The 25529-nt window shown below is 38.3% G+C and overlaps 1 protein-coding gene across 1 annotated transcript in view; it reads right to left on the bottom strand.

Annotated features, from left to right (window-relative positions):
- Nup75 (nuclear pore complex protein Nup75) overlaps nt 1–25529 on the bottom strand; it is a 459526-nt gene that overhangs the window by 248456 nt on the left and 185541 nt on the right. The window contains exons 11-12 of the mRNA XM_090389073.1: nt 23668–23705; nt 7295–7391 (exon numbers count right to left, since the gene is read on the bottom strand). Coding sequence (XP_090245199.1) covers nt 7295–7391; nt 23668–23705 — 135 coding nt within the window. The remainder of the gene's footprint in view (nt 1–7294; nt 7392–23667; nt 23706–25529) is intronic.

Below are 25529 nucleotides of genomic sequence, written 5' to 3'. Positions count from 1 at the left end.
CAATTATGCAGTTTAAATGTTGCTGGCCACAAAATCAGATGAAAGAGTAAGGCTATCGTTCATTCAGTAAACTGCATAATGTAATGCAATTTGTTCTTGCAAATTACAGTTATATGGCCAGTCCCACGTTTCCACAAACAGGTGATCACTTTAGGACAGCTCAGAGAAACGAAAGGTTAAGAATGACTAGTGTGGGTATAACTAGAAAAGTGTATGCTTCATTGAATCTATGGTTAATCTCTTTCAACAGAAGATTTAATTCCACATAACCAAGCTTTGTTTCTGCTGCCATTATAACAACTCACATGGCTTGTCAGGGTGAATGACTAAAGTAGGAAGAACAAGTGGCTCAAATCTGATGGGGTTCTTCCACTTGCTCAGATTACGAACCTAAGGGGGCATAAATTTCAATTGAGGAAAGACAGTTATAGAATAGATGTGTGGAAATTTGCCTATAGCGTGGGTGGTTAATTGCTGTATCAAACTTCCATCTGTCATTGTGGAAGTTGATAGCTTAAATAAATTCAAGGAGGAACCGAACAAACATTTAGAGGGAATGTTGTGTGAATTTTTTTTTTTTTTTTTTGGCTGATGCTACATAAGCTCATATACTTGCTTTCTTGCATCACATGCCTCTATTACTATTACTATTATTACTAAGTCGCTCACTTGGCTTTCCATTCCATACTAATGTCATGAAAGAAAAGGTTTGTTATTTGTTATTTGGTTTTTAGGAGCATTAGCAACTAAGGCCATATTGCTCGAGGATATGTGGTGGTCATTCCCTGACCTTTCCGCATCCTCCGTATTTGGTGGTGACGCTCGAACCCCGGTCTAATCAAGAAGAGGGTGTTATGCACTGCTGCTGCTCCTCCTTCCCACCTGGCTACGGAGGCACTGGAAGAAAAGGCCTACTGAATAACCAGTACAGTACTCTCTTGTTTTTTCCCTCTACTATAGTTATAAAAGCAGCAAAAACTGACCTTAGCAACTGTTGCTATTATATGCAAAAAATTTATTGAATTTCTCTACAATAGACAAATAAAAGCAAAATGCCATCATATACAACAATAAAGGTTACCTTGCTATAATAATCATTTGTTAAGAAGATTAATTATTAGTTTTTTCTTATACTTCATCATAAAAGTACTTTTTCTTTAAATCACAGCCACTGATATTCTAGTGACGTGGCACATTATAGTGATAGCTATTTTTGCGCCATAAAAAATTAAAACAAACAAACTGATATTCTAAATACATTTGCTGTAACTTTGCTTATTGTCATTTGTTCATATATAACAAATACCTCTTATTTATATTTCAGCCACCAGCCCTGTCTTTAGGTCATTACATATGTTTACAAATATAAATAAGTATAGTTGCTTATGCTTAATATTAATTGATATGCACTTTTCCAACTGTTCAACCACTAGGTACACCCTCTAAAATCTAGAAATTTCTTAAATCCTGCAACTCTCAATCCCTCAGAATGCTGTATCTTAAACAGTTTACCACACACACACACACACGCAGGGGATTCCAAACAAGGGTCTTATATTCCTGAGTTTCCTTAAATTAATCACAACTCCATATTTATTAAAGTAAATCTGTATTTGCAATCAATACGGGAGAAAAATGAAAGTATCCCTAGATGGGATTCATACTTAGTTGTCCGTTCCAATGAACTTGGAGGCTCTTGTCATTCTCTTCGCAATCTTCTGTTCAATAATAGCCCCCCCTCCCCCCGACTCTAATATCACACAGACTACATGCTGAAATATGTACATTTTAAAATGTGGGAAAGCTTTTATTGTAGTAGGAGTAGTAGTAGTAGTAGTAGTAGTGGCATGTGATGCAAGAAAGCAAATGTATGAGCTTATGCAGCATCAGCCAAAAAAAAAAAAAAAAAAAAAAAAAATCACACCATTCCCTCCAAATGCCTGTCCAGTTCCTCCTTAAATTTATTCAACCTATCAACTTCCACAACGACAGATGGAAGTTTGTTCCAGCAATTAACCACCCGCTGGCTAAAGGAAAATTTCAGCACATCTATTCTACATCTGTCTTTTCTTAATTTGAATTTATGCCCCCTTAGATTCGTAATCTGAACAAGTGGAAGGATCCCATCAGAATTCAGCGTGCTCAACCCATTCAAGGCCTTATATACCTCAATCAGATCACCGCGCAGGTGCCTAGTCTCCAGCCACTGCAATTTGCAGAACTTAAGCCTCTCTTGGTAAGAGGATCCCTTCATTCCCCTCACCAATCTTGTTGCCCTTCTCTGTACACGCTCAAGTAAATCTACATCCTTCCTAAAATGAGGATATGTGGTGGACATTCCCTGACCACCACATATCCTCCAGACGTGTACGCAGTACTCAAGCCGTGGCCTGACCATTGCCTTATACAGAGGGATAATCACCTCCTTTTCCCTGCTAGCAAAATTCCTATATATCATTGACAAAACCCCATGACCTGCCCTGGCAGCCTGTCTGCATTGCTCAGAAAACTTCATATTTGCCTGCACAATTACTCCCAGGTCTTTTTCATTTTCTACCACCTTAAGTGTAGTACCACACAGTTGGTACGTTTCTCTGGGGTTACTTCTACCCATATGTAGTACTTTGCATTTGTCAAGGTTAAACTTCAGTTGCCACTTCTTAGCCCATCTGCCCAAATTATCTAGATCCTGTTGCAGTAGCACACTGCCATTACTGTCATTAACAACCCTGCCAACCTTTGTATCATCTGCAAATTTCAACACTTAGCCTGATATACCTTCATCAATATCATTGATAAATATACAAAACAACAGTGGACCCAACACCGAATCCTGTGGGACTCCACTAATAACATTAGTCCAAGAAGAGCAGCACCCATTGATTACTACCCTCTGTCTTCTCCCACTTAACCATCCTTTTATCCATTGTAGCAACTTACCCTTAATACCATTCTGCTCCAATTTGTACAAGTCTTCCATGCGCAACAGTGTCAAAAGCTTTCCTGAAATCCAAATATATGATATCAAAATTATTTTTCACATCCAGTTCCTTTGTAACCACATCATAATATCCTATCAAATTTGTCAGACAAGACTTTCCCTTAACAAATCCATGCTGTGTCTGAATTATTGCTGCAGTCTTGTCTAGATGATCCTGCAATGCATCCTTAACCAGCGACTCCATTATTTTACCCGGAACAGAAGTTAAACTAACTGGTCTGTAGTTACTCCTTTGTAACCACATCATAATATCCTATCAAATTTGTCAGACAAGACTTTCCCTTAACAAACCCATGCTGTGTCTGAATTATTGCTGCAGTCTTGTCTAGATGATCCTGCAATGCATCCTTAACCAGCGACTCCATTATTTTACCCGGAACAGAAGTTAAACTAACTGGTCTGTAGTTACTCGTGTCACCCTTCGATCCCCCTTTGTGAATTAGGGATACATTTGCACATCTCCAGTCCGTGGGAACCTCTCCTGAGTCCAAGGATGCTCTCATAATTATGGCTAAGGGTTTGCTTAGTTGCCTTGCCGCCTCCTTTAATATAACTGGATAGATCCCATCCACCCCAGGTGCTTTTCTTACGTTTAACTTCAACAATTTCTCTTCCACTTTGCTCTCGGTTATTACAAAATCATTAAGTATCTTGCTACAATTTGATAACCTGCTGCCATTTTCAAACCTGAATAATTCCTCACGTGTGAATGTAGATGCAAAATACTCATTCAGTTTGTTTGCTATCTGAGCAGGATCATCAACAGTCGAACCATCGATGTCAAGTGGACCGATCAGATTCATCCCCTTCCTTTTAGAGTTTATATAAGTAAAGAAATCCTTGCTGTTTATTTTAGCATCTTTTGCCAAGGATTTCTCGTAATCTGCCTTCGCCTGCCGAACCTCCTTTGTGACCTGATTACAGATTAACTTATATCTGCCATATGCTTCTGAGTCGCTTGATAATTTATATGCATCCCATGCATTTTTCTTCTCTGTTATGAGTCTCATTAGTTCATTTGACAATCATTTAGGCCTAAACCTTGAACAATATTTCTTAATTGGTATGAACCTTTTAGTAGCTTCCACGATTAATTCCTTGAATGCTTCCCACTTAGAATTTACTGTTGGTAACATCGTCAGTTGATCCCACTGTACAGAAACTAAAAACTGTCGGAGACCACTGTAACTCTCCTTTACGGAAGCAAAAACCCTTTCCTTTACCCCTGATAGTAGTTAAATCTTTAAGTAAATCCCACGTCAGTACACTGTGATCACTGCCACCTAGTGGTTCTTTTATCTGCAAATTCCTAATACATGAATGATCACTGCTGATAACCAGATCAAGAGTATTACTTTCTCTGGTTGCCTCTCGAACATGCTGCTGCAGAAAATAATCATCCAATAAATCCACAAAAGTCTGACTAGTGTGTGAGTGCCCAACCCACAAATTCCAGTCAATATCTGGGAAGTTAAAATCCCCCATTATAAGACATTCCGATTTACTAGCCCACTCTATTTCTCTGTACAATTGTTCATTGTACTCATTCAAGTCATTAGGCCTATAACACACTCCTACTCTTATTTTTGCTTTCGCAGTGCTTATGTCACACCAAACTGACTCAACAGAGCACTGTTCATCTATATCAACTGGATGCACTTCTTTTGATTTTATGTTTTTCTTTATTAACAGCATAACACCTCCTCCCTTCCTATCCTGTCTATCCTTTCTGTACACATTGTACTCCCCAAATTCCAGTTCGGCATTCCTTATATCTGTGTGACACCACGTCTCTGATATCCCAACAATATCCGCCTTTGATGTCTTGACCAACACTTCAAATTCATCAAATTTATTTACTATACTTCTAGCATTGGTATACATGCAAGTATACATGTACCTATTCTTATTCTTAATTACTCTAACACATCCCATATACCCACCTGTTTCACGATGACTGCCATCCGTCCCTGAAACCCCCAACATCCCTCGCTCCAGGTCGCTACTTATTCTAATAGAAGTTGTGCAAGAATCACCTTCACCTCTGCCTACGGCTACTGTTAAACTATTAGTCCTTGTGCTTAGACTGTTTTTAACAAATAGAATGACTCCCCTTTCACCCCAACCTGCCTATCTTGTCTATTTTTCCTAAACATATACATGCCACAGTGAAACTCATTGTACTCGTTGGTGACAAAAAGTCCCTCTTCACTCGATCCTGTAAGCATCAGATTACACAATCCTAACCAGAAGTTCAAATTCACTATTTTATTGAATCTGGTATCGATTAGTATCATAATGGCAAAATGATGCAAGTAACAGGGCTTTCTCCTCATCTGCAAAAAAAATTCTATCATTACCTTCCCCATTTACTACCATAACACATCTTTATGAAAGTCTGTTGCCCTAGCATTAGATTTAGCTGGTGCAATTAAAACACTTCTACCCTTGCAGAAGCCAATATGAAAACTCGGATAATTCTTTGGCTTTTGGGCCCTTACACAAGAATTGTTCAGGTGTGAATGCATTACTTTAACCCATATCAAACACAAGTATATGATCCCAGGTCCCCACCCAACCCTAGTAGTTCCCCCCTGAACCCTCAATGTCCTTCTCACGGATACTGATAAAGTTCATTGCATTATCTTTGTATATATGTATTCTGTTTTTACAAAATATGTTTCTTCCACCTACAAGTATGGGCCATGCTGATAAAAATTTCCACCCAAAAAGCACCCCAAGTTCAAGAAGTCCATTAAGTCTACACAGCTTTCAAGCATGTAGACACTTCTGTTATGCTTTGTCAGAAATTCAGACTTCTGATCTAACTTCAATTTTTTCAGCATGGTCTTCATTTATCCCATAAATCATTGGTTCACATACAGTTAATAATGCTCTCTTTATCCCCCCCCTTAAAAACTGAGAACTTGTTGGTAACATCTTCTATTTTAGCTCCGAGCAGACATAGTCCAGTTCAAGTCTGTCTATCCTTATTACAAAAAAATTATACCAGTTCCTCCTGAAAAAAAAAAAAAAAAAATGTCCTTTTGAGCATGGCGCACTATGGCCATAGCTGCTGATGTGCCCAAGAAATCTCTGAATCAATCAACCAACCAATCTTTTGAGTAAGCACAAATGCTTGGCCAAAGTATGAGGGCACCCTTGGATTTAGGGAGAAGTCCTTGCAGATTGGAGATATGCAAATGTAAAGACTGCTGTAAAATAGGAGCATTGCAAAATTAGGGAAAAGTTACTGTTATGGCAAAAAGGATGGTTCAGTAAAAGGAGACAGAGTGATTAGTAATGGACACCACTCTTCTTATACTACTATTATTCATGGACTCACTTAGTGCTAAGTGCTAGGCTCCTTGTTTTTAATATTTATTAATGATGTTTATCATGGCATATCAAGTATAACCTAACCTGGCACTTATCACTCAGGACCAGTTGGGTGATACAGAGAAAAAAAAAAAATTGGCCAGATTTTTCTTGAATCTAAAATTAATGACTGAATCTTTCTCTACCTCTCTAAATATAGAGCCAGTTTTATTCGTATTGTTTTGTAAGTGATATTTTGCAGTTTTCCCAGAGTAACTGTGTTGAACAACCACAGTGAGATGGACACAGTGCAACCCTTTAGGCATGTTGCATCTCACAGGTACCTCTTGAATTTTTTATTGTTGCATTTCTAGTTCATTTGTTTCATGGAAGTGGCATTAGTAGTTTACTCCACTTCCTTAGAAGTAATAACAAACAAACACATGCAGATAAAAAAAAAAAAAAAAAGCACTAAACCTGTTCTAATTCAAGGAAACACTAGTTACACTCTCTGATTTTGGGATGAATATTATTAGTGCTATCTAGGATTATTATATTCTGGGAAAGCACAATATTAGTGATTCCCACAATAATTAGCTGAAAAGTAGTAATAGGAAAAGAACAATTAGAAGAAGAAGGCACAAATACAAAATCATGGCAAATAACAGAAAGCTGGATTTAATGAAGATTACCTTCAATAGCATACAATAAATCATTGGAAAGAATGTACTTGACAAGGTGGGGAAGGCAGATTTGGAAAACTTTAAGGTGCATCCATATAGACAATTTTTGTGATGGGGACACAAAGGATTGAGAAATTTATTTTATTTTATTTTATTTATAATTTAATTATTATTTTTTTGTACATGCATTGTTTAGGCATTATAATGCTAAATACAATTAACTTAAATAACAATATGAAGTGAAAAACATGTAATCTATAAAAAAAAATGTATTTATGAAAAAAATACTTACTCCTGCATATATACTTAATTCATGAGCAGCAATACATGGATCAGTATACAAGAGAGATGACACCATTAAATGATACCAAGTTTCACAAAAAAGTTCACTGAAATATGTAATTTGCTAATTAATACTGGAGGTAAAAAAGGTATTAACACAGAGACAGTTTCTAAAGAGTAAATAAGAAAAATATCTTAAGAAAAAAAAGGAAGATGTAACTTATCTAGAAAGTAACATTAAAACATTCAGATTGTGTAACAAAGAATTTCAAAGGTAACCTTTTCTATCTTGTATCATTGTTTTCTCTTTTTTTTTTTTGTTTTTCTTTTTCATACTCTGAATTCTGTTATGGAGCCTGAGTGTGAAGGATCTTCTACAACAACATATATTTGGCCTTTTGCTGTTGTTGTTGTGCTTGGATTTTTCTGGTGCAAAGGCTACTTAGGCCATATTGCACCTCTCATAGTAGTTAATACTAATTTTATTGGCTTCTATGGAAGCAGTTAGAAACGGCTATATAAACCTATTCATTTCAGAAGGAAGAAAAATTTTGTAAAGTTTGAATTTTTGCCTATGATGCTAAGTGACAATTCCTGTAAGTTTGAGAGAGAGAAGTGAATGAAATTAGATATTATACAAGGTGCATTCCAGGAGTATGTGTTTTATTGTGAGTGGCCTATGGCAATGTGAACACTGTGGAGGGTCATTACCTGGATGGGTCAAATGAGTGTGGCCTATTTGGGCTCTGATCAGGACAAATGAGTGTGGCCTATTTGGGCTCTGATCAGGACTGCCTCTTCTTGTCTGTTTGTGTGGAATTTGGAGGCCCATAATTGCGGTACGGGGCTTAGAGGGGAACAGGTATCCTGTGTGTTATCAGACACTCAGCCTAAAACACTGATGGATCCAATATCTCTCTATTACAGAAGATTTAGGAGAAGTCCGGTTGGCCTGCCTCCCTAAAATCCACTCATGCACACATTCTCGATGGTAAGCCCTGTTACGTCACTTAGGTGGCAACGAACGTGTAGAGTGGTTCTCTTCAAGACGCCTGGTCAGCGTGAAGAGGAAAAGACCAAAACCTCCAGCATATGACAGCACGACAAAAGAAATGGCCCTCAGTCCCCAGCAGCTTTCACTCTCCCTCTTACGGCAGCGAGAGGATCAGAGTGGAAGCAGAGGGTGCTAAGAATCTCTGGGTACGACCAGGCTGCCATGCACGGAAACTGAACTTGGCCTGTTATAATGTAAGATCACTCATCGATGAAGACAGGATATTAGAACTGGAAAAGGAATTAGGAATGTGAATTGGAATATCATCGGTTTGGCTGAAACAAGAAGAAATGAATCACTTATAAGTTTATCAAGTGGAAATCTGCTGTACACCAATGGAAACAGTGAAAAGAGTGAAGGTAGAGTTGGGTTTCTGGTCCATAAAGATTTTAAAAAACAACATTTTGGAATTCAAAAGAACATCACCAAGGGTGTCAAGACTAATACTCAAGATTTCTAAGAGGTACAAGCTAAAGATTATAATGATTTATGCACCAACATCGAGCCATGATGATGAAGAGGTTGAACAAATGTACACCGAAATTGAAAGTCTTCTAGAAGAGCAGAAAACCCACTACACTACACTATTATTATGGAGGACTTCGATGCGAAAGTTGGAAAAAGGCAAAACAGTGCAGAAAGAGGAACTATAGGAAATTTTGGAATTGGTAAAAGAAATAAAAGAGGTGAAAGACTTGTGGAATTTGCAGAATCTCAAGGACTGTCAGTAATGAACACTTTTTCCAAGAAAAGGGTGAACAGAAAGTGGACATGGAAGAGTCCAAATGGATTAACAACTAATGAAATCGACTTCATCCTCACTAACAGAAGATATATATTGTGAATGATGTTACCGTCCTGAATAAGGTAAAATGTTGGAAGTGATCACAGAATGGTGATCACTTCCAACATTGATATAGATGTAGGAAAGGAAAAAACTGACTCGAGTAAATAATGCAAAGGTCTCTGAGATAACAAAAGAGGAGAAAAAGCAGTATGGACTGGAACTTAAGAACAAGTTTGAGCTTCTGCAGACTGCTCAGGACCAAGATATCGACGAGGAATACTACAACTTTCTGAAAGTGATAAAGCCCAAGAAACCTATAGGAAAAAGAAATCCAAAGAAGAAAAAATTAGTCAAGAAACACTTGTCGTGATGAACCGAAGACGACAAATGAAGAGCAAGAAAAACACTGACAGGGAGAAAATTGAGTATACTGAGTTATGCACAGCCATTAGAAAGAGACTCAGAGAGGATATAAGAAGATTTAGCACAAGAAAAGTAGAACAAACATTAAGGGAAAACAAAGAATTTAAATCAGCAGCCATGAGCAGTAATACAGAAAGACAAATGATACTGAAACTGAAGAATAGCAATGGTGTACTTATAAACAGCAGAGAAGGCATAATTCAAATAGCAGAAGACTACTATAGAGAATTATACAAGGAGCGAGGGAATGATGCCAGCAGTGGGGAAGATGGATTGCAAAGTAGCAACACATACAACATACCCGATATTCTTCCTGATGAGGTAGAACATGCATTGAAGAAAATGAAGAATCAGAAAGCCCCGGGAGAAGATGAAGTTACTTCATCTTCCCCCGGGGCTGATGAAGGTCAAAATCCAGTCAATGGCCCCGGGGGCCATTGACTGGATTTTGGGGGCTGGTTACTCACACACTAGCAGGGCTTTTGTGGATTTATTGGATGATTGTTTTCTACATCAGCATGTTCGGGAGGCAACTAGAGGGAGTAATACTCTTGATTTGATTATCAGCAGTGATTCTTCATGCATTAAGAATCTGCAGATAAATGAACCACTAGGTGGCAGTGATCACAGTGTGCTGAAGTGGGATTTACTCAAAGAGGTAACTACCATTAGGGGTAAAGGGAAGGGTTATTGCTTCCGTAAAGGCGACTACGATGGACTGAGACAGTATTTAAATTCTATACAGTGGGACCAACTGATGATGTTACCAACAGCAAATTCAAAATGGGAAGCATTCAAAGAACTTATCTTGGAAGCTACTAGGCTTTACATACCAACTAAGAAATATTGTTCAAGGTTTAGGCCAAAATGGATGTCAGATGAACTAATGAGACATATGGCAGAGAAGAAAAATGCATGGGATACATACAAATTAACACATGACACAGAAGCCTATGATAGATACAAGTTGATATGCAACCAAGTTACAAAGGAGGTTAGGCAGGCGAAGGCAGATTACGAGAAATCCTTGGCAAGGGATGCAAAGAAAAACAGCAAAGAGTTCTTTACTTATGTAAACTCTAGAAGGAAGGGGATGAATCAGATTGGTCCACTTGATATTGATGGGTCAAGTGTTGATGATCCTGCTCAGGTAGCTAACAAACTAAATGAATATTTTGCATCGACATTCACACATGAGGAGTTATTCAGCGAGGGGAATGCCAGAGGTGTATTCAACTCTAGCAGTAAGCTACAGAATCTTGAAATAACTGGGAGTAAAGTGGAGAAGAAACTGTTGAAGATAAACACAAGAAAGGCACCCGGGGTGGATGGGATCTATCCAGTTATATTAAAGGAGGCAGCAAAGGAAGTAAGCAAACCCTTAGCCATAATTATGAGAGCTTCCTTGGACTCAGGGGAGGTACCCATAGACTGGAAATGTGCAAATGTGACCCCAATTCACAAAGGAGGATCAAAGGCTGACACAAGTAATTATAGACCTGTGAGCTTAACTTCTGTTCCAGGAAAATTAATGGAGGCACTGGTTAAAGAAGCACTGCAGGATCATTTAGACAAGACTTCAGTTATAGCTCAGACACAGCATGGTTTTGTTAAGGGGAAGTCTTGCCTGACCAACTTGATTGGATACTATGATGTGGTCACAAAAGAACTGGATGCAGGGAATAACTTTGATATTATATACTTGGATCTTAGAAAGGCTTTCGATACTGTTGCACATGGAAGACTGCTACACAAATTGGAGCAGTGTGACATTGGAGGTAAATTGCTGCTATGGATAAAGGGGTGGTTGAGGGGGAGAAGACAGAGTGGTAATCAATGGACACTGCTCATCGTGGACTGATGTTATTAGTGGAGTCCCTCAGGGCTCATTGTTGGGTCCATTATTGTTTTCTGTATTTATAAATGATATTGATGATGGTATATCGGGCTTAATGTCCAAGTATGCAGACGATACAAAGGTTGGCAGGGTTGTCAAGGACACTACTGACACTATGCTGCTGCAACAGGATCTGGAAAGGTTGAGCAGATGGGCTGAGAGGTGGCAAATGAAGTTTAACATTGACAAATGTAAAGTACTACACATGGGAAACAGCAACCCCAGAGCAACGTATCAACTCTGTGGTACTACACTGACAGTGGTAGAGAATGAAAGGGACTTGAGGGTGGTTGTGAAGGCAGATATGAAGTTCTCTGAGCAGTGCAGACGGGCTGCAAGAGTAGCTCATGGAGTATTGTCAATGATATACAGGAATTTTTCCAGCAGGGATAAGGAGGTGATTATTCCATTGTATAAGGCGATGGTCAGGCCACACCTAGAGTACTGTATACAGGTCTGGAGGCCTCATTTCAAGAAGGATGTAGAGCTGCTGGAACGAGTACAGAGAAGGGCAACAAGATTAGTGAATGGAACAAAGGGGTGCTCTTACGAAGAAAGGCTTAAGTTTTGCAAATTACAGTGTCTGGAGACTAGGCACCAGCGAGGTGATCTGATAGAGGTGTATAAAGCCTTGAATGGTTTAAGCATGCTCAATGCTGATGGGATTCTTCCTCTAGCTCAGAAAAATCACCTGAGAGGGCATAAATTCAAATTGAGGAAAGACAGATGTAGGATAGACGTGCGGAAATTTGCCTTTAGCCAGCGGGTGGTTGGTTGGTGGAACAGACTTCCATCCCTTGTGGTGGAGGTTGATAGCCTAAATAAGTTTAAGGCTCAGCTGGACAGGTATTTTGAACGAACAGAGGGGTGAAGTGGAAGTGGGTTTTTTTTTTTTTTTTTTGGCTGATGCTGCATAAGCTTGCTTTCTTGCATCAAATGCCTCTACTAATGCTAATGCTACTGCAGAGTTGTTAAAATTGGGAGGAAGAGACAATACAAAAACTGGCAAGGCTCCTCATAAAGTGCATTAGAAAAGGTGTGACACCTAAGCAGTGGAATAATGCAATCATAGTTTTGCTGCATAAGGAGATAAATCAGAAATTGGAAATTATAGACCAATTAGCTTGTTATCCCACATCTACGAGTTGTTCACAAGGGTCATTACTAACAGATTAGAAAGAATACTTGATGAGAATCAACTGGAAGAGCAAGCAGGCTTTAGGACAGGATTCTCAACTATGGATCACCTTCACGTAATATCACAGATAATGGAGAAAGCAAATGAATATAAAACACCATTATGCCTGGCATTTGAGGATTATGAAAAGGCATTTCACTCCATACAGTATAAGGCAATGTTTCGGGCACTGGAAAGACAAGGCATAGATACCCCATATATTATGATTTTGAAGAAAATATATGAGAGTGCTACCTCCTTTATTAGACTAGACAAAGACAGTAGGAAATTTAAAATCGAGAAAGGAGTTCGACAAGGAGACACAATATCTCTGAAACTGTTTACTGCTGCCCTTGAGGAAGCTTTCAGAAGATTAGACCGGTCGCAGAAAGGAATCAATATGAACGTAGAGTACCTAAACCATTTACGATTTGCAGATGACATTGTGGTCATAAGCCACGATCCCAAAGAATTAGAGGAAAATCTTAATCAGTTATGCACAGTTAGTAGGGATTTTGGACTAAAGATGAATATGGCTAAAACAAAAGTAATGATGAAAAAGTATACCACAGAAAGGGAAATAATGATTGAAGGAGCAGTAATTGAAAAGGTGGAGTCATATACTTATCTGGGACAAGTTATTAGCTGTAATAATGATAAATGGCTGGAAGTCAAGAGAAGAATAAATTTTGGATGGATAGCATTCAGGAAATATAGTCACATACTGAAGAGCAATATCCCAGTTTGTCTGAAACGTAAAATAATGAACCAATGTATACTCCCCACCATGACTTATGGAAGTGAAACTTGGGCACTCACCAAAAGAATGGAAGAGAAGCTGAGAACTACACAGCGAAGAATGGAACGAATTATATTGGGAATCAGACTGTTAGATAAGAAGAGAAACACATGGATTAGGCAGCAAACTCAAGTAAAGGAGATTCTCATCAAAACTAAAGAACTAAAATGGTCTTTGGCAGGACACATAGCTCGAAGACATGATGACAGATGGACTAAGAAAACAACAGAATGGTACCCAAGAGGAGCTAGAAGAAAACCTGGAAGACAAAGGCAGAGATGGATAGATGAAATTCATGAGTTTCTGGGTAGTAAATGGATGGCCAGTGCTCAAAACAGAAGGAACTGGAAAGTTGCTGGAGAGGCCTTCATCCTGCAGTGGATTGAAAATGGCTGATGATGAATTGGGGTATAGGTTTAATTTCAAGAAGTTTGTTATGAATATGCGTTTGCCACTGAAGTGTCCATTATTCCTTACATATATTTCGTATATGCATTTTGTAATCACTGAACAGGACCAGAAAATTCATTGCGGCTGTGCTGGATGCAGCAGAAGCATTCAGCAGAAGACAACCGTTTGCTGATGATTTCTGAGACGAATCAAACTTTGATCTGGTGAGCTGTAGTAATGATGAATAGGTGGGAAAATCTTTTGCACTGCTAATAGGGCACTATGTGAGTCTGTGTAGATTATGCTCTTTTCGATTGAGAGATAGAAAATGTTTTCCAGAGCAAGCTTTATAGCATATAATTCAGTGGTATAACTACTGCATTCTGTTGGAAGTGATACAGAAACGATTGTGTCATGGAATACCATGGCTGCACCTGATCCACTCTCAGACTTTGATCCATCAGTATATATTTTAGCGAAGTCAGGATAACAATGTATATGTGCAGCGGTTGGATGTTAATACCCGTTCAAGAGTGTTTTCTCCATTGGTGGAAATAATTATCACAAGACGGCATGATGACAAACTATGAAGGAACGTTATCTATGGGTTCTTTGTGGACTTTGAGTTATATATTCCAGTTTTCTGTTAGTTCCATTAACCTAATACCTGCAGGTCTAGTTGCTTGTGGTTTGTTTCTATAAAAGGTCATGAGTTGTGGATCATTAAATATTGACCAATTAGGATGGATCGACTGGCTTTGGATCTTGGTTGCATAGTTCAGTAATAACATCTTTCTTCTGATGTTTAGAGGAGCTTCATGTGCTTCTACATAGACACTTTGCACTGGAGATGTTCTGAATGCACCTAGAGCTATTCTAAGAGCTGAATGTTGAATAGGGTTGAGGCGAGATAAAGCACTTTCCCTAGCAGAATCGAAGACAGGAGTGCCATAATCCAAACGAGATCTGATTATTGATCTATATAAGAGAAGCAAGGTCTGTTTGTTTGTTTGGTTTTTAGGAGCATTAGCAACTAAGGCCATATTGCTCCGGGGATATGTGGTGGTCATTCCTTGACCTTTCCGCATGCTCTGTATTTGGTGGTCACGGGCTCGAAACCCAGTCTAATTAAGAAGCGTGTGCTATACGCACTGTTGCTCCTGCCCACCTGGCTACGGAGGCGCCATGTGAAGCAAGGTGTAATGATCTGCTCCCCATGTTGTTGCTGATAAGGTTCTGAGTATGTGCATTTTTTTTTTTTTTTTGACAAGCTGTCCGGAGAGGTCCAATGTGTTTTTGATAGTTTAACTTACTGTCAAAAATTAAGCCAAAGAGACGAATACTATTTGCTATTGGAATAGGATGGTTATCTAATTGTAGTTCAGGATCAGGATGCATTTTACATATGGTACAGAAGTGAATGGCAATAGATTTCTGGCTGGATAGTCTGTAACCGTTTTGTGTCATCCAAATCTGGATCTGATTTATTGATATCTGCAATTGTCTCATGTTTTGAGAGTGGCAGGAGATTGTGAGATCATCGGCATAAAGATATGAGTCCACTGTTTTCAGAATGAGTTCAGTTAAGTGATTAATTCTAATTGTGAATAGAGTGGCACTGAGAACGGACCCTTGAGGGATTTCTTCTTCCTGGTCAAAGTTTTTAGAGAGAGTTTGCTGACAACAAACTCGAAAGGATCTTTGTTGTAGGAAATTTTGGATAAAATATGGCAAATTTCCTCTCAGCCCAAGAGAATCCAGATCTTTTAAAAAGGCCGAAACGCCATATTGTGTCAAAGGCTTTCTCAATATCCAGACAGACCATAACAAGATGCTCCTTTTTGATGAATGCATTTCTGACGTTTGCTTTAGCTTTAATCATAATGTTCAATGATGATCGATTTTTTCTGAATCCAAATGTGCCTATTATTAATTAAATTTTGGGACTCAAGATACCAAGTCAGAGAGCGATGAATCATTTTTTCGAGGGTTTTGCTCAGACAGCTGGTAAGTGAAATTCGTCTGTAGTTATGAGGAACAGAATAGTCTTTACAAGGTTTTAGGATAGCCAGAACACAGGAATGATGCCAGGAGCTTGGGAATGTATGTTCAGTGAAATCCGATTGAAGATCAGCAGTGATGAGTGTGACTTTGGATCTAAATTTTTGAGCATTATATAAAATATACCATCAGGGCCAATAGCACTGTTCCTTGTGTTGGTAAGAGCATGCTGGTGCCCTTACCAACTCAATCAGTTCAACCATGGTGAATGGTTGATTATATGTTAACGCACATCTGCCAGTGAAATTCAGTTTGGATTTTTCAGTTACATCTTTAATTTTTTGAAATGACTGGTCATAAGCAGTTCAGGAGGACAACTGAGAAAATACATCCTAGTGCATTTGCAATTTCTGCAGGGGTAGAGAGTTCCTGTCCATTCCAGTTAATTAGCGGAGTAGACGTTAAAGGAATTTTGCCATATAACAATTTTATCTTATTCCAGATCAGTCAGATGTCTGTATTTTTATTAACTGAGGAAGCGAATTTGATTCCCGATTCTTTTTTTGCTTTCCATCGCGTATAACGGGCTCTTGCTCTAAGTCGCTTATAATTAATAAAATTGGAAGTGATTAGATGTTTGTGGAATTGATTCCATGCTTATTTTTTTTTTTGCATTATTACACTCTTCGTTCCACTAATAATTTAATTTTCACCTTTTCCTGAGTTGGTATTGTGAAATGGCAGCAGTTGCAGATACTAGAATTTGGTTTGTTATATGTTCAGTAACATGGTTGATAGAAGGGCACTGTATATATATATATATATGTGGTCACTGAACGAGAAAAGCCTACTGTATTTTATCCAGTCAGCCTTTGAAAATTTCCATTTTACTGGATTATCTCTTGGTAATGAACAGGAAGTTTGAACTTTGCATATTATTTGGAAATGATCGCTGTTGTGAGGATCGTTATGAGTTACCCACTCGATACTTGGATAGAGCACTGGAGAGCAAATGGAAAGGTCTATTGCAGAGGTTGATCCAGTAGGAAAATGAATATAGGTAGGAGAGCCAGTATTCACAATGTTAAATCCTGTCTGTCTATCAACATTTCAATAAGCTTTCCACACCTGTCTAAGCTGAAGGAACCCCATAATGGGTGGTGAACATTAAAGTCACCTAGTAAAACAGAAGGGAGATGGTAGTTGCAACACAAAATCTTCGATTTCCTGAATAGAATATGGACGATTAGGTGGAAGATAAATTGAGACCAATGTAACAGTGATTCCAATTATTATGCGTGTGGCAACAGCTTCTAAAGAGGTTTGCAATGGAATGCATCTGGAGGGAACGCTTCAGTCCAAAAGGATGGCAGCTCCTCAATGAGCAGTATTAGTGTCAGAACTATCTTGTCTGAAGATAGTGTAATTTTTGACTGAAGTGGAAACTTGGGGCATTAAGTTGATTTCCTGTAGGTGCACATGGCAACAGGATTGAAGCAGTGAATTAGTTCATTGATATCATCGATGTTGCTGCGAAAACCTCTACAATTCCATTGAATTATGTGTTCCATTATTTGGTTTTGTTCGTGGAATATGTATCTGACTGCTTTTTATACGCTGATTGTTTATGAGGTCTGGTTTTGATTTTTCTTTTCGGGGAAAAGTGGGACATCCTGATTCATTGCAATCGTCCATATCATCTTCTGCATGTATTGCAAGCAGTTCTTGACCGATAGTATCATCTGTATCCATGCTTGTTAGGCATGATTCTTTCGTCTCAATAGGATATGATTGTTGCACATTTTCTGCTCCCTGATAATGCGGAGGTCTCTGGGACGGAATTGTGAGTGGCGTATTATTACTTTGGTCTACTGAATTTGGTTTACATGAATGCTGGACCAAGAGTACTCATCGAGCCCAGTCTGGTATTGATATTTTCGGAGAGATGGATCCTTCTGTCTGACATGCCACTGATTCGTGTCTGTGAATGGTAGAAGCACAAGTGCATTTTGGTATACTTAAGTTGACCCCTGTTTTCACTTCTTGGTAAGACTTTATTTTCAATTTTATATTTTTGTATTTTTTTTTTTTTTTTTTTTTATCTTCCATAGTTCACAATCCTTGGAGTAAGCTGGATGCTAGCCACTACAATTAGGACACAGTGGTGTTGAAGCCTTACATTCTGCTTGCGTGTGATTTTTGCAGCAGCATTTCGGACATATAGCATCTCCACGGCATGCTGTCTGAGAATGGCCGAACTTTTGACATTTATAACATGTAAGTGGATTTGGGATATATGACCTAATGCAGCAATTCAAGTAACCTGCTTTCCCCGGTAGATTTGGAGTACTGAAGAGTTAAGATTATGTTTTGCGTGGGAGTTACGTTGCTGTCTTTTCTGATCATGATTCATTTTGCATGAGACACATTTTGATCTTTTAGCTTCTGAACAATTTCTTCCTCAGAAATGTTTAATAGATCCCATTCAGAGATCACTCCCTTAAAGAATTCAGTGTGTTATGTTTTTTTTTTTTTTTTTTTTTGATTTGATAGTTGTTGGCGCATCGGCTTCTGTGGCCATATTGCACCTCCCAAGGTTTTTGCAGTACTTTGATCCAAGCCCGAGGCGGGAATCGAACCCGCGACCTTTGGGTTGCCGGGCAGGTACTTTACCCACTCGGCTAGCCCGGTCGGCTAGTGTGTTACGTGGGGTGATCTGAATCGGTATTCCACTTAAAGAAGTAAGTTGTAGTAGTAAATCAGAATGTCTTGAGGAAGATGTCTCTATTAGTAAATCTCCTGATTGGAGATGTTTAACCATTTTTGGTGAACCTGCAGCATTTTCTAGGCATCTCTGGATGATGAAAGGGAAGAGCTTACTCACAGGTTGGGATGACAAAGAGTGTACTATGAGGAAAACTGGAGATTCCTGCTTCCTAGTGTCCATTTTAAGTCTCTTTGAAAGAGAGAAGCTATGGTCGGTGTGAAAGAGAGAAGTCATATTGAGAGCTCTTGGGCTCGTGTGACTTATTTTAAGATTACTGGCTAAGATTACTTCTTCTTTTCTATTTGAGGCGTATGAGTATGCAGATTTATTTGCAGATGATGAATGGGTGACTAATTTGGCATAATTTTGATATGATACTTGGATTTCAGGAGAGGTTTTGATACTGATATGCATAAAAGATTTTCATTCACTTGAATGAACTGAACTGAAAATTGCAAGGCAAAAACAAAAATCTTTTTACAAGTAAGGATAAGATTCAAGACATTCAGAATAAGCTGGATTTGTGGATACAACACATTGCAAATGGGTCATTTAAGATGTTCCCAAATGTATGGTCACTTGCTGACAGTAATAAAGTGGTGATGGACTTGATTAAAAAGTATTTAGATAACTTGCAGCAGAAGTTCAAGGATTATTATGGAGCAGCATCGAAGATTTCAACTGGATTCGTGATCCATTTGTTGCGGATGCAAAATCTCTTCCAATGAATGTATAAGAGAAACTAACACATCTGAAGGCGGACAGAACATTGCAATCAAAAGATGCTAAGAAAAACAGCAAGGATTTCTTTACTTATATAAACTCTAAAAGGAAGGGGATGAATCTGATTGGTCCACTGGATAGTGATGGTTCGGCTGTTGATGATCCTGCTAAGACAGCAAACAAACTGAATGAGTATTTTGCATCTACATTCATACATGAGGAGTTATTAAGGTTTGAAAATGGCAGAAGGTTATCAAATTGTAGCAGGATACTTAATGATTTTGTAATAACTGAACGCAAAGTGGAGGAGAAATTGTTGAAGTTAAACATAAGAAAGGCACCTGGGGTGGATGGAATCTATCCAGTTATATTAAAGGAGGCAACAAAGCAACTAAGTAAACCCTTATCCATAATTATGAGAGCATCCTTGAACTCAGGGGAGGTCCCCACGGACTGGAAATGTGCAAATGTATCCCCAATTCACGAAGGGGGATCGAAGGGTGACACGAGAAATTACAGACCAGTTAGTTTAACTTCTGTTCCGGGTAAAATAATGGAGTCACTGGTTAAAGATGCATTGCAGGATCATCTAGACAAGACTGCAGCAATAATTCAGACACAGCATGGGTTTGTTCACGGAAAGTCTTGTCTGACAAATTTGATAGGATATTATGGTGTGGTTACAAAGGAACTGGATGCAAAAAATAATTTTCATATCATATATTTGGATTTCAGGAAAGCTTTTGACACTGTTGCACATGGAAGACTATTGTACAAATTGGAGCAAAATGGTATTAAGGGTAAGTTGCTACAATGGATAAAAGGATGGTTGAGTGGGAGAAGACAGGGGGTGGTAATTAATGGGTGCTGCTCTTCATGGACTAATGTTATTAGTGGAGTCTTACAGGGTTCGGTTTTGGGTCCACTGTTGTTTTGTATATTTATCAATGATATTGATGAAGGTATATCAGGCTTAGTGTCAAAGTTTGCAGATGATACAAAGGTTGGCAGGGTTGTTAATGGCAGTGTGCTACTGCAACAGGATCTAGAAAATTTGGGCAGATGGGCTGAGAAGTGGCAACTGAAGCTTAACCTTGACAAATGCAAAGTACTGCATATGGGTAGAAGTAACCCCAGAGAAACGTACCAACTGTGTGGTACTACACTTAAGGTGGTAGAAAATGAAAAAGACCTGGGAGTAATTGTGCAGTCAGATATGAAGTTTTCTGAGCAATGCAGACAGGCTGTCAGGGCAGGTCATGGGGTTTTGTCAATGATATATAGGAATTTTACTAGCAGGGAGAAGGAGGTGATTAATGTGTTATTACCATTTTCAACTACATATTTGTGTGAACTGAGATTTTCGACCTTAACCGAAATTAAAACATCAAAGATGGAGAGACTCAGATCCATTGATGAAGAATGTCTCTCTGTATAAGGCAATGGTCAGGCCACACCTTGAGTACTGCGTACAGGTCTGGAGGCCTCATTTTAGGAAGGATGTAGATTTGCTTGAGCGTGTACAGAGAAGGGCAACAAGATTGGTGAGGGGAATGAAGGGATCCTCTTACCAATAGAGGCTTAAGTTCTTCAAATTGCAGTGGCTGCAGACTAGGCACCTGCACGGTGATCTGATTGAGGTGTATAAGGCCTTGAATGGGTTGAGCACGCTGAATTTTGATGGGATCCTTCCACTTGTTCAGATTACGAACCAAAGGGGACATAAATTCAAATTAAGAAAAGACATGTAGAATAGATGTGCCGAAATTTTCCTTTAGCCAGTGGGTGGTTAATTGCTGGAACAAACTTCCATCGTCGTAGTGGAAGTTGATAGGTTAAATAAATTTAAGGAAGAACTGGACAGGTATTTGGAGGGAATGGTGTGGGTTTTCTTTTTTTTTTTTTTTTTGGCTGATGCTGCGCTCATACACATTTGCTTTCTTGCATCGCATGCCACTATTACTCCTACTACAACATAGCGAAGTGCAGTTGGACACCTTTTGGTTGGACACCCAGCTAGCTCTGAGATGGCAATTAATGTGTTATTACCATTTTCAACTACATATTTGTGTGAACTGAGCTTTTCAACCTTGACTGAAATTAAAACGTCAAAGATGGAGACTCAGATCAATTGATGAAGAAATGAAACTTGCATGATGCTGCCATGCATCAGCCGTCTTTGTTCAGCAAAGCAGGCACAAGTATTACACTGAAAGTATGCGCAGTTATTTTCTTTAATACTAATAGAATTTTTTGATGTGTAAACATCTTTGGTGGCACCTACTAAATTTCAGTCAGTAGTAAAATAAATCTGTCATGATTTTGTGACGTGAAATCACAACAAAGAAAAACAGTCGGAAGAGGAGATTATGTAAAGGATCATGAGAGGTGATCTTGAATGTGCTCAGAGCTGGCATAAACCAGCTGGTGGCAGAAAAACATTTATGATTCACAGCATACCACATAGGTGGCTAACCTGTGGCAGAAACCTGTTGGTAACCAGAGAATTGGGTATCTTTGCAAAATTTACAGTAAAGTAAAGCATTTAAAGCAAAAGGATCATGGGAGGGGATCTTGGATGTGCTCAGAACTGGCATAAACCAGCCAGTTGCAGAAAAACACTTATGATTTGGGGCATAGCGTTTAGATGGCTTTGAACTAACCATTGCCGCCTGTGGCAGAAACCTATTGGTAACCAGAGAAATGGATATCTTGAGGGCAGTTATCTTGTATGTGCTCAGAGCTGCTTTATGTCAGCTCTGAGCAAATCCAAGATCATTACATTACATACGCTTCAGCCTTACCAGTTGAAACAAATGTAGGCATTACAGTACCATCTGTATTACTGAACCGGTTTTATATTCCTCATCAAGAGACAAATCATAAAATGTTTTTCTGCAACTAGCAGGGCCGGTCAAGAAGATTTGAATCAGTTCGCAATTGGGAGATAACAGACTCCAAATTACATGTAATCTTTTGCTTGTCATTGGCCATTCTCATTAAGTTGCAGAACCCTTGTTGGTCATCAAGTTTTCGCGTTTCTTTGCAATTGAACCATGTTGGTTGAGTGTGGCAAGCTGTAGATCCTCATTCATCTCGCTGTTTGGATGATTGTAAAAGTTTATAAAGGGGTCTTCTTCTAGCAGTTGTGTTACAAGGCTATGCAGCTCATTACCGCATGCTTCATTAGAATCACCAGTGTCGTTGTCTTGACATACAATTTACGATCTAGTATGAGCACTTCATTTTCATCGTAGATCTTGACATATTTCATATCTGACAGTATCTGTTTCCTCATTGTGAAATGGAATGTGCAGTATTACTATCTCACGCCTGTACTCATTGAGATCCTGAGCCAATTCACAGTTTTGATGGCATATTATGCATGGATACTGTTGTTTCTTGCAAATCTCGTAATGCTGCATGTGTAATTTGTGACAAAGCAACATGATCCAACATGATAGTATGACTGTAACAATTGTTTCAATCATACTATTCAACAAATGGCTGCAATCAAAGGCTATGAGCCTAACCTCTTCCAAACATTGATTCGGTAGAGTAAGTTGTGTGTGTGTGTGTGTGTGTGTGTGTGTGTGTGTGTGTGTGTGTGTGTGTGTGTGTGTGTGTGTGTGTGTGTGTGTGTGAGCATAAATTACATGTTCATGATTTCAGTTCTAGCTGTTTGAAATTTAGTAGGTGTCATTAAAGATGTTTTACACATAAAACATCTTTCATGCATACGGGGTATAGACGCATTTTTTTTTTTTGCTTTTGCAGGGTTCATAAAATATTAATATATGCACGATCCAATTTCTATTGGTTTGTTGTAACAATAATAATTGATTCTACTGTGAAGTATAGCATATTTATATTAACATTGCCGTAAATTATGTTTTTTTGGGGGATTAATATTTTATGTGCTGTGTTGTGTCACGGATAACTTAAGGTGTGCTGCAAAGAGAAAAAGGATGCAGAACACTGGACTTGGGCATTATTATTGCTTGTTTTGTAAGTGAGTCGAATGTTTTTTCATAGTTGATGAAGTTGATAGTTGTATTCACTGTGCCACTGCACTATTTGGATGTGATCCAGAGTACTAAAGCTGCTTCTGAAACATGCTTGTTCTTTGGGTTGTGCATCATCAAGTATTGTGTCTATATATATAGTAAAATCTCATTAATACATCCTGGTTTACACAAAGTACTTGTTTATATGGAGCACATATTACCAGTCCCCTGCAAAAGGATAGGCTTTTCTTTGAAAATATATTCATTTATTACAAAATTCGGTTAATATGTATTACAAAGTTATACAAAGTTATGATGTTTTTGCAATGTGAATAAACTGAAAGAGTCAGACACTTACCACAGTTCCTGAAAAACTTCTTTATCTCCACAGAGAATCTGAAAATGAATACAAATAAAGAATAAAAATTCCTTATACTATCTGATTTTTAGAGATTTATAAATCAATCTTTGAAATCAATCTGAATAAAAGATAAATCTAATGTGGGTGAAATTACACACAAGAAGTGTAGCTGCTCACCAGGTACTATTTACTAGCATAAATAAGGGAGTAAAGCATGCATAAATAAAAAGTGTTTTCTCCTATAACAAAATCTCTAATGTTGTCCAGAATTGAAATCCTGAGTTTTCCATGTAAAATAAAAATAAACTATGCATAATTTGAAAGGTCCTGATGAAGAACCAAGTTTAAGATATAAATAACAAAGAATTTTTGAAATAAGTGTCACCAAGGATGACTGCTTAGATGCCGACCAGGCTAGCCGGGTGGGTAAAGTGCCTGCCTGGCAACCCAGAGGTCACTGGTTCAATTCCTGCCACAGGATTGGATATCACGATGGTGCCATACTATCCGGTTGGATCTCACAGCCATGATACACGAAGGAAGCAGGAAAAAACTGGTTCCTTCGTGTACCGATCACATCATACAATAAATAAAAAAAAAAAAAAAAAACTGCTTAGATACCTACAGAAATTATCATAAGACCCAAATAAACATGGAATGTAAAAAGTGGTTTGTTTTCAAGTTCTTTAGGAGCTGAGAAAGGTGCAGAAGAGAACAAAAAACAATGTGAGAGAGAGAGAGAGAGTTGGTTTTCTAGAAGACTGCTTTCTAGGTTAGAATTTTTAGAGATAAAACAGGAGAAAGAAATATTCTTTATCTGGTTATCAGCATTCATCAATCACCAGATATTAAAAATCTTTAAATAGAGCTACTACTAACAAAAGTCATCACAGTGTATTAATGTGGCATGTATTTAATGAGGAAGGAAGGGGGATCAGATATCGTGTAACTTCATTTCATAGGGGGGAAAGAAATTTTAAACATCTAGTTGAATATGAATTGCTGTAAACTAGGGACCAAAAGTTAAAAAAACATACAGTGGAACTTCTCTGTAATGAATTTCTCTATATTACAAATTTTTTCACAAAACACTGTAACTTGAAACAAAATTACATGTAAAATTAACCCCATATAGCGAAGTATTAGTCTCTCTATAACAAATTTTTAAAAAAAATTAGTAAAAGCATTTTTGAAGATTTTTCAAGCATTTACTGCTAAACAGCTGCTAAAATATACGGCCTCCTTCCCTTCGAAATTGCTCATTAGCACCTGGAATTAATCATCCTTTTAGTGAACACTTGTGGCCACTGATGTCCGTAGTAGGGTCTTTGTTCCATTTTTGTTAAGAGTTATAAAACCAAATGAGTCTTCTTAAAAGTGGTCATAAACTTTACAAAAAATAAGGAAGATTTGTAAATTGATGTTGGCTAAGGGGAAACGAAATTCGCTGCAATAAATCTTTAGCGTGCTGCAGCGGCAATACATAGAATGCTTCCATAGTCGGTTTTTAGTAACGCCTACTGAGTGACATTCACTTCTCACCTCAACCGCACCATGTGACCTTCCTGTCAATCATTATATGATATGTCTGCTCTCATCTGACTGGACTCCCAGTAAATGGTTTTCATGAATTTTTTTTTTTTTTTTTAAATTCGTTCTTTTAGAACAATTTGTCATCAATCACATAGGCTATGTGCTTGTTTTTTTTTTTTTCTCTCAAAAGTAATATACAGCATAGTGATTGATAGGAAAGGTCACGTGATACTGTTGAATTGGCAAGTGAACGTTATTGAGTAGGCTGTACTACAGTGAAGCTTGCAGCATATGTATCGGCAAGAGCTGCAGTCGAGTAATTTTTA

This window comes from Mastigoproctus giganteus, chromosome 14, assembly GCF_048544385.1.
Source record: "Mastigoproctus giganteus isolate SK-2022 chromosome 14, ASM4854438v1, whole genome shotgun sequence".
NCBI classification, from domain to species: domain Eukaryota; kingdom Metazoa; phylum Arthropoda; class Arachnida; order Uropygi; family Thelyphonidae; genus Mastigoproctus; species Mastigoproctus giganteus.
Note: the sequence above shows the minus strand (reverse complement) of the source record. Positions and strands in the feature narration are given on the sequence as shown.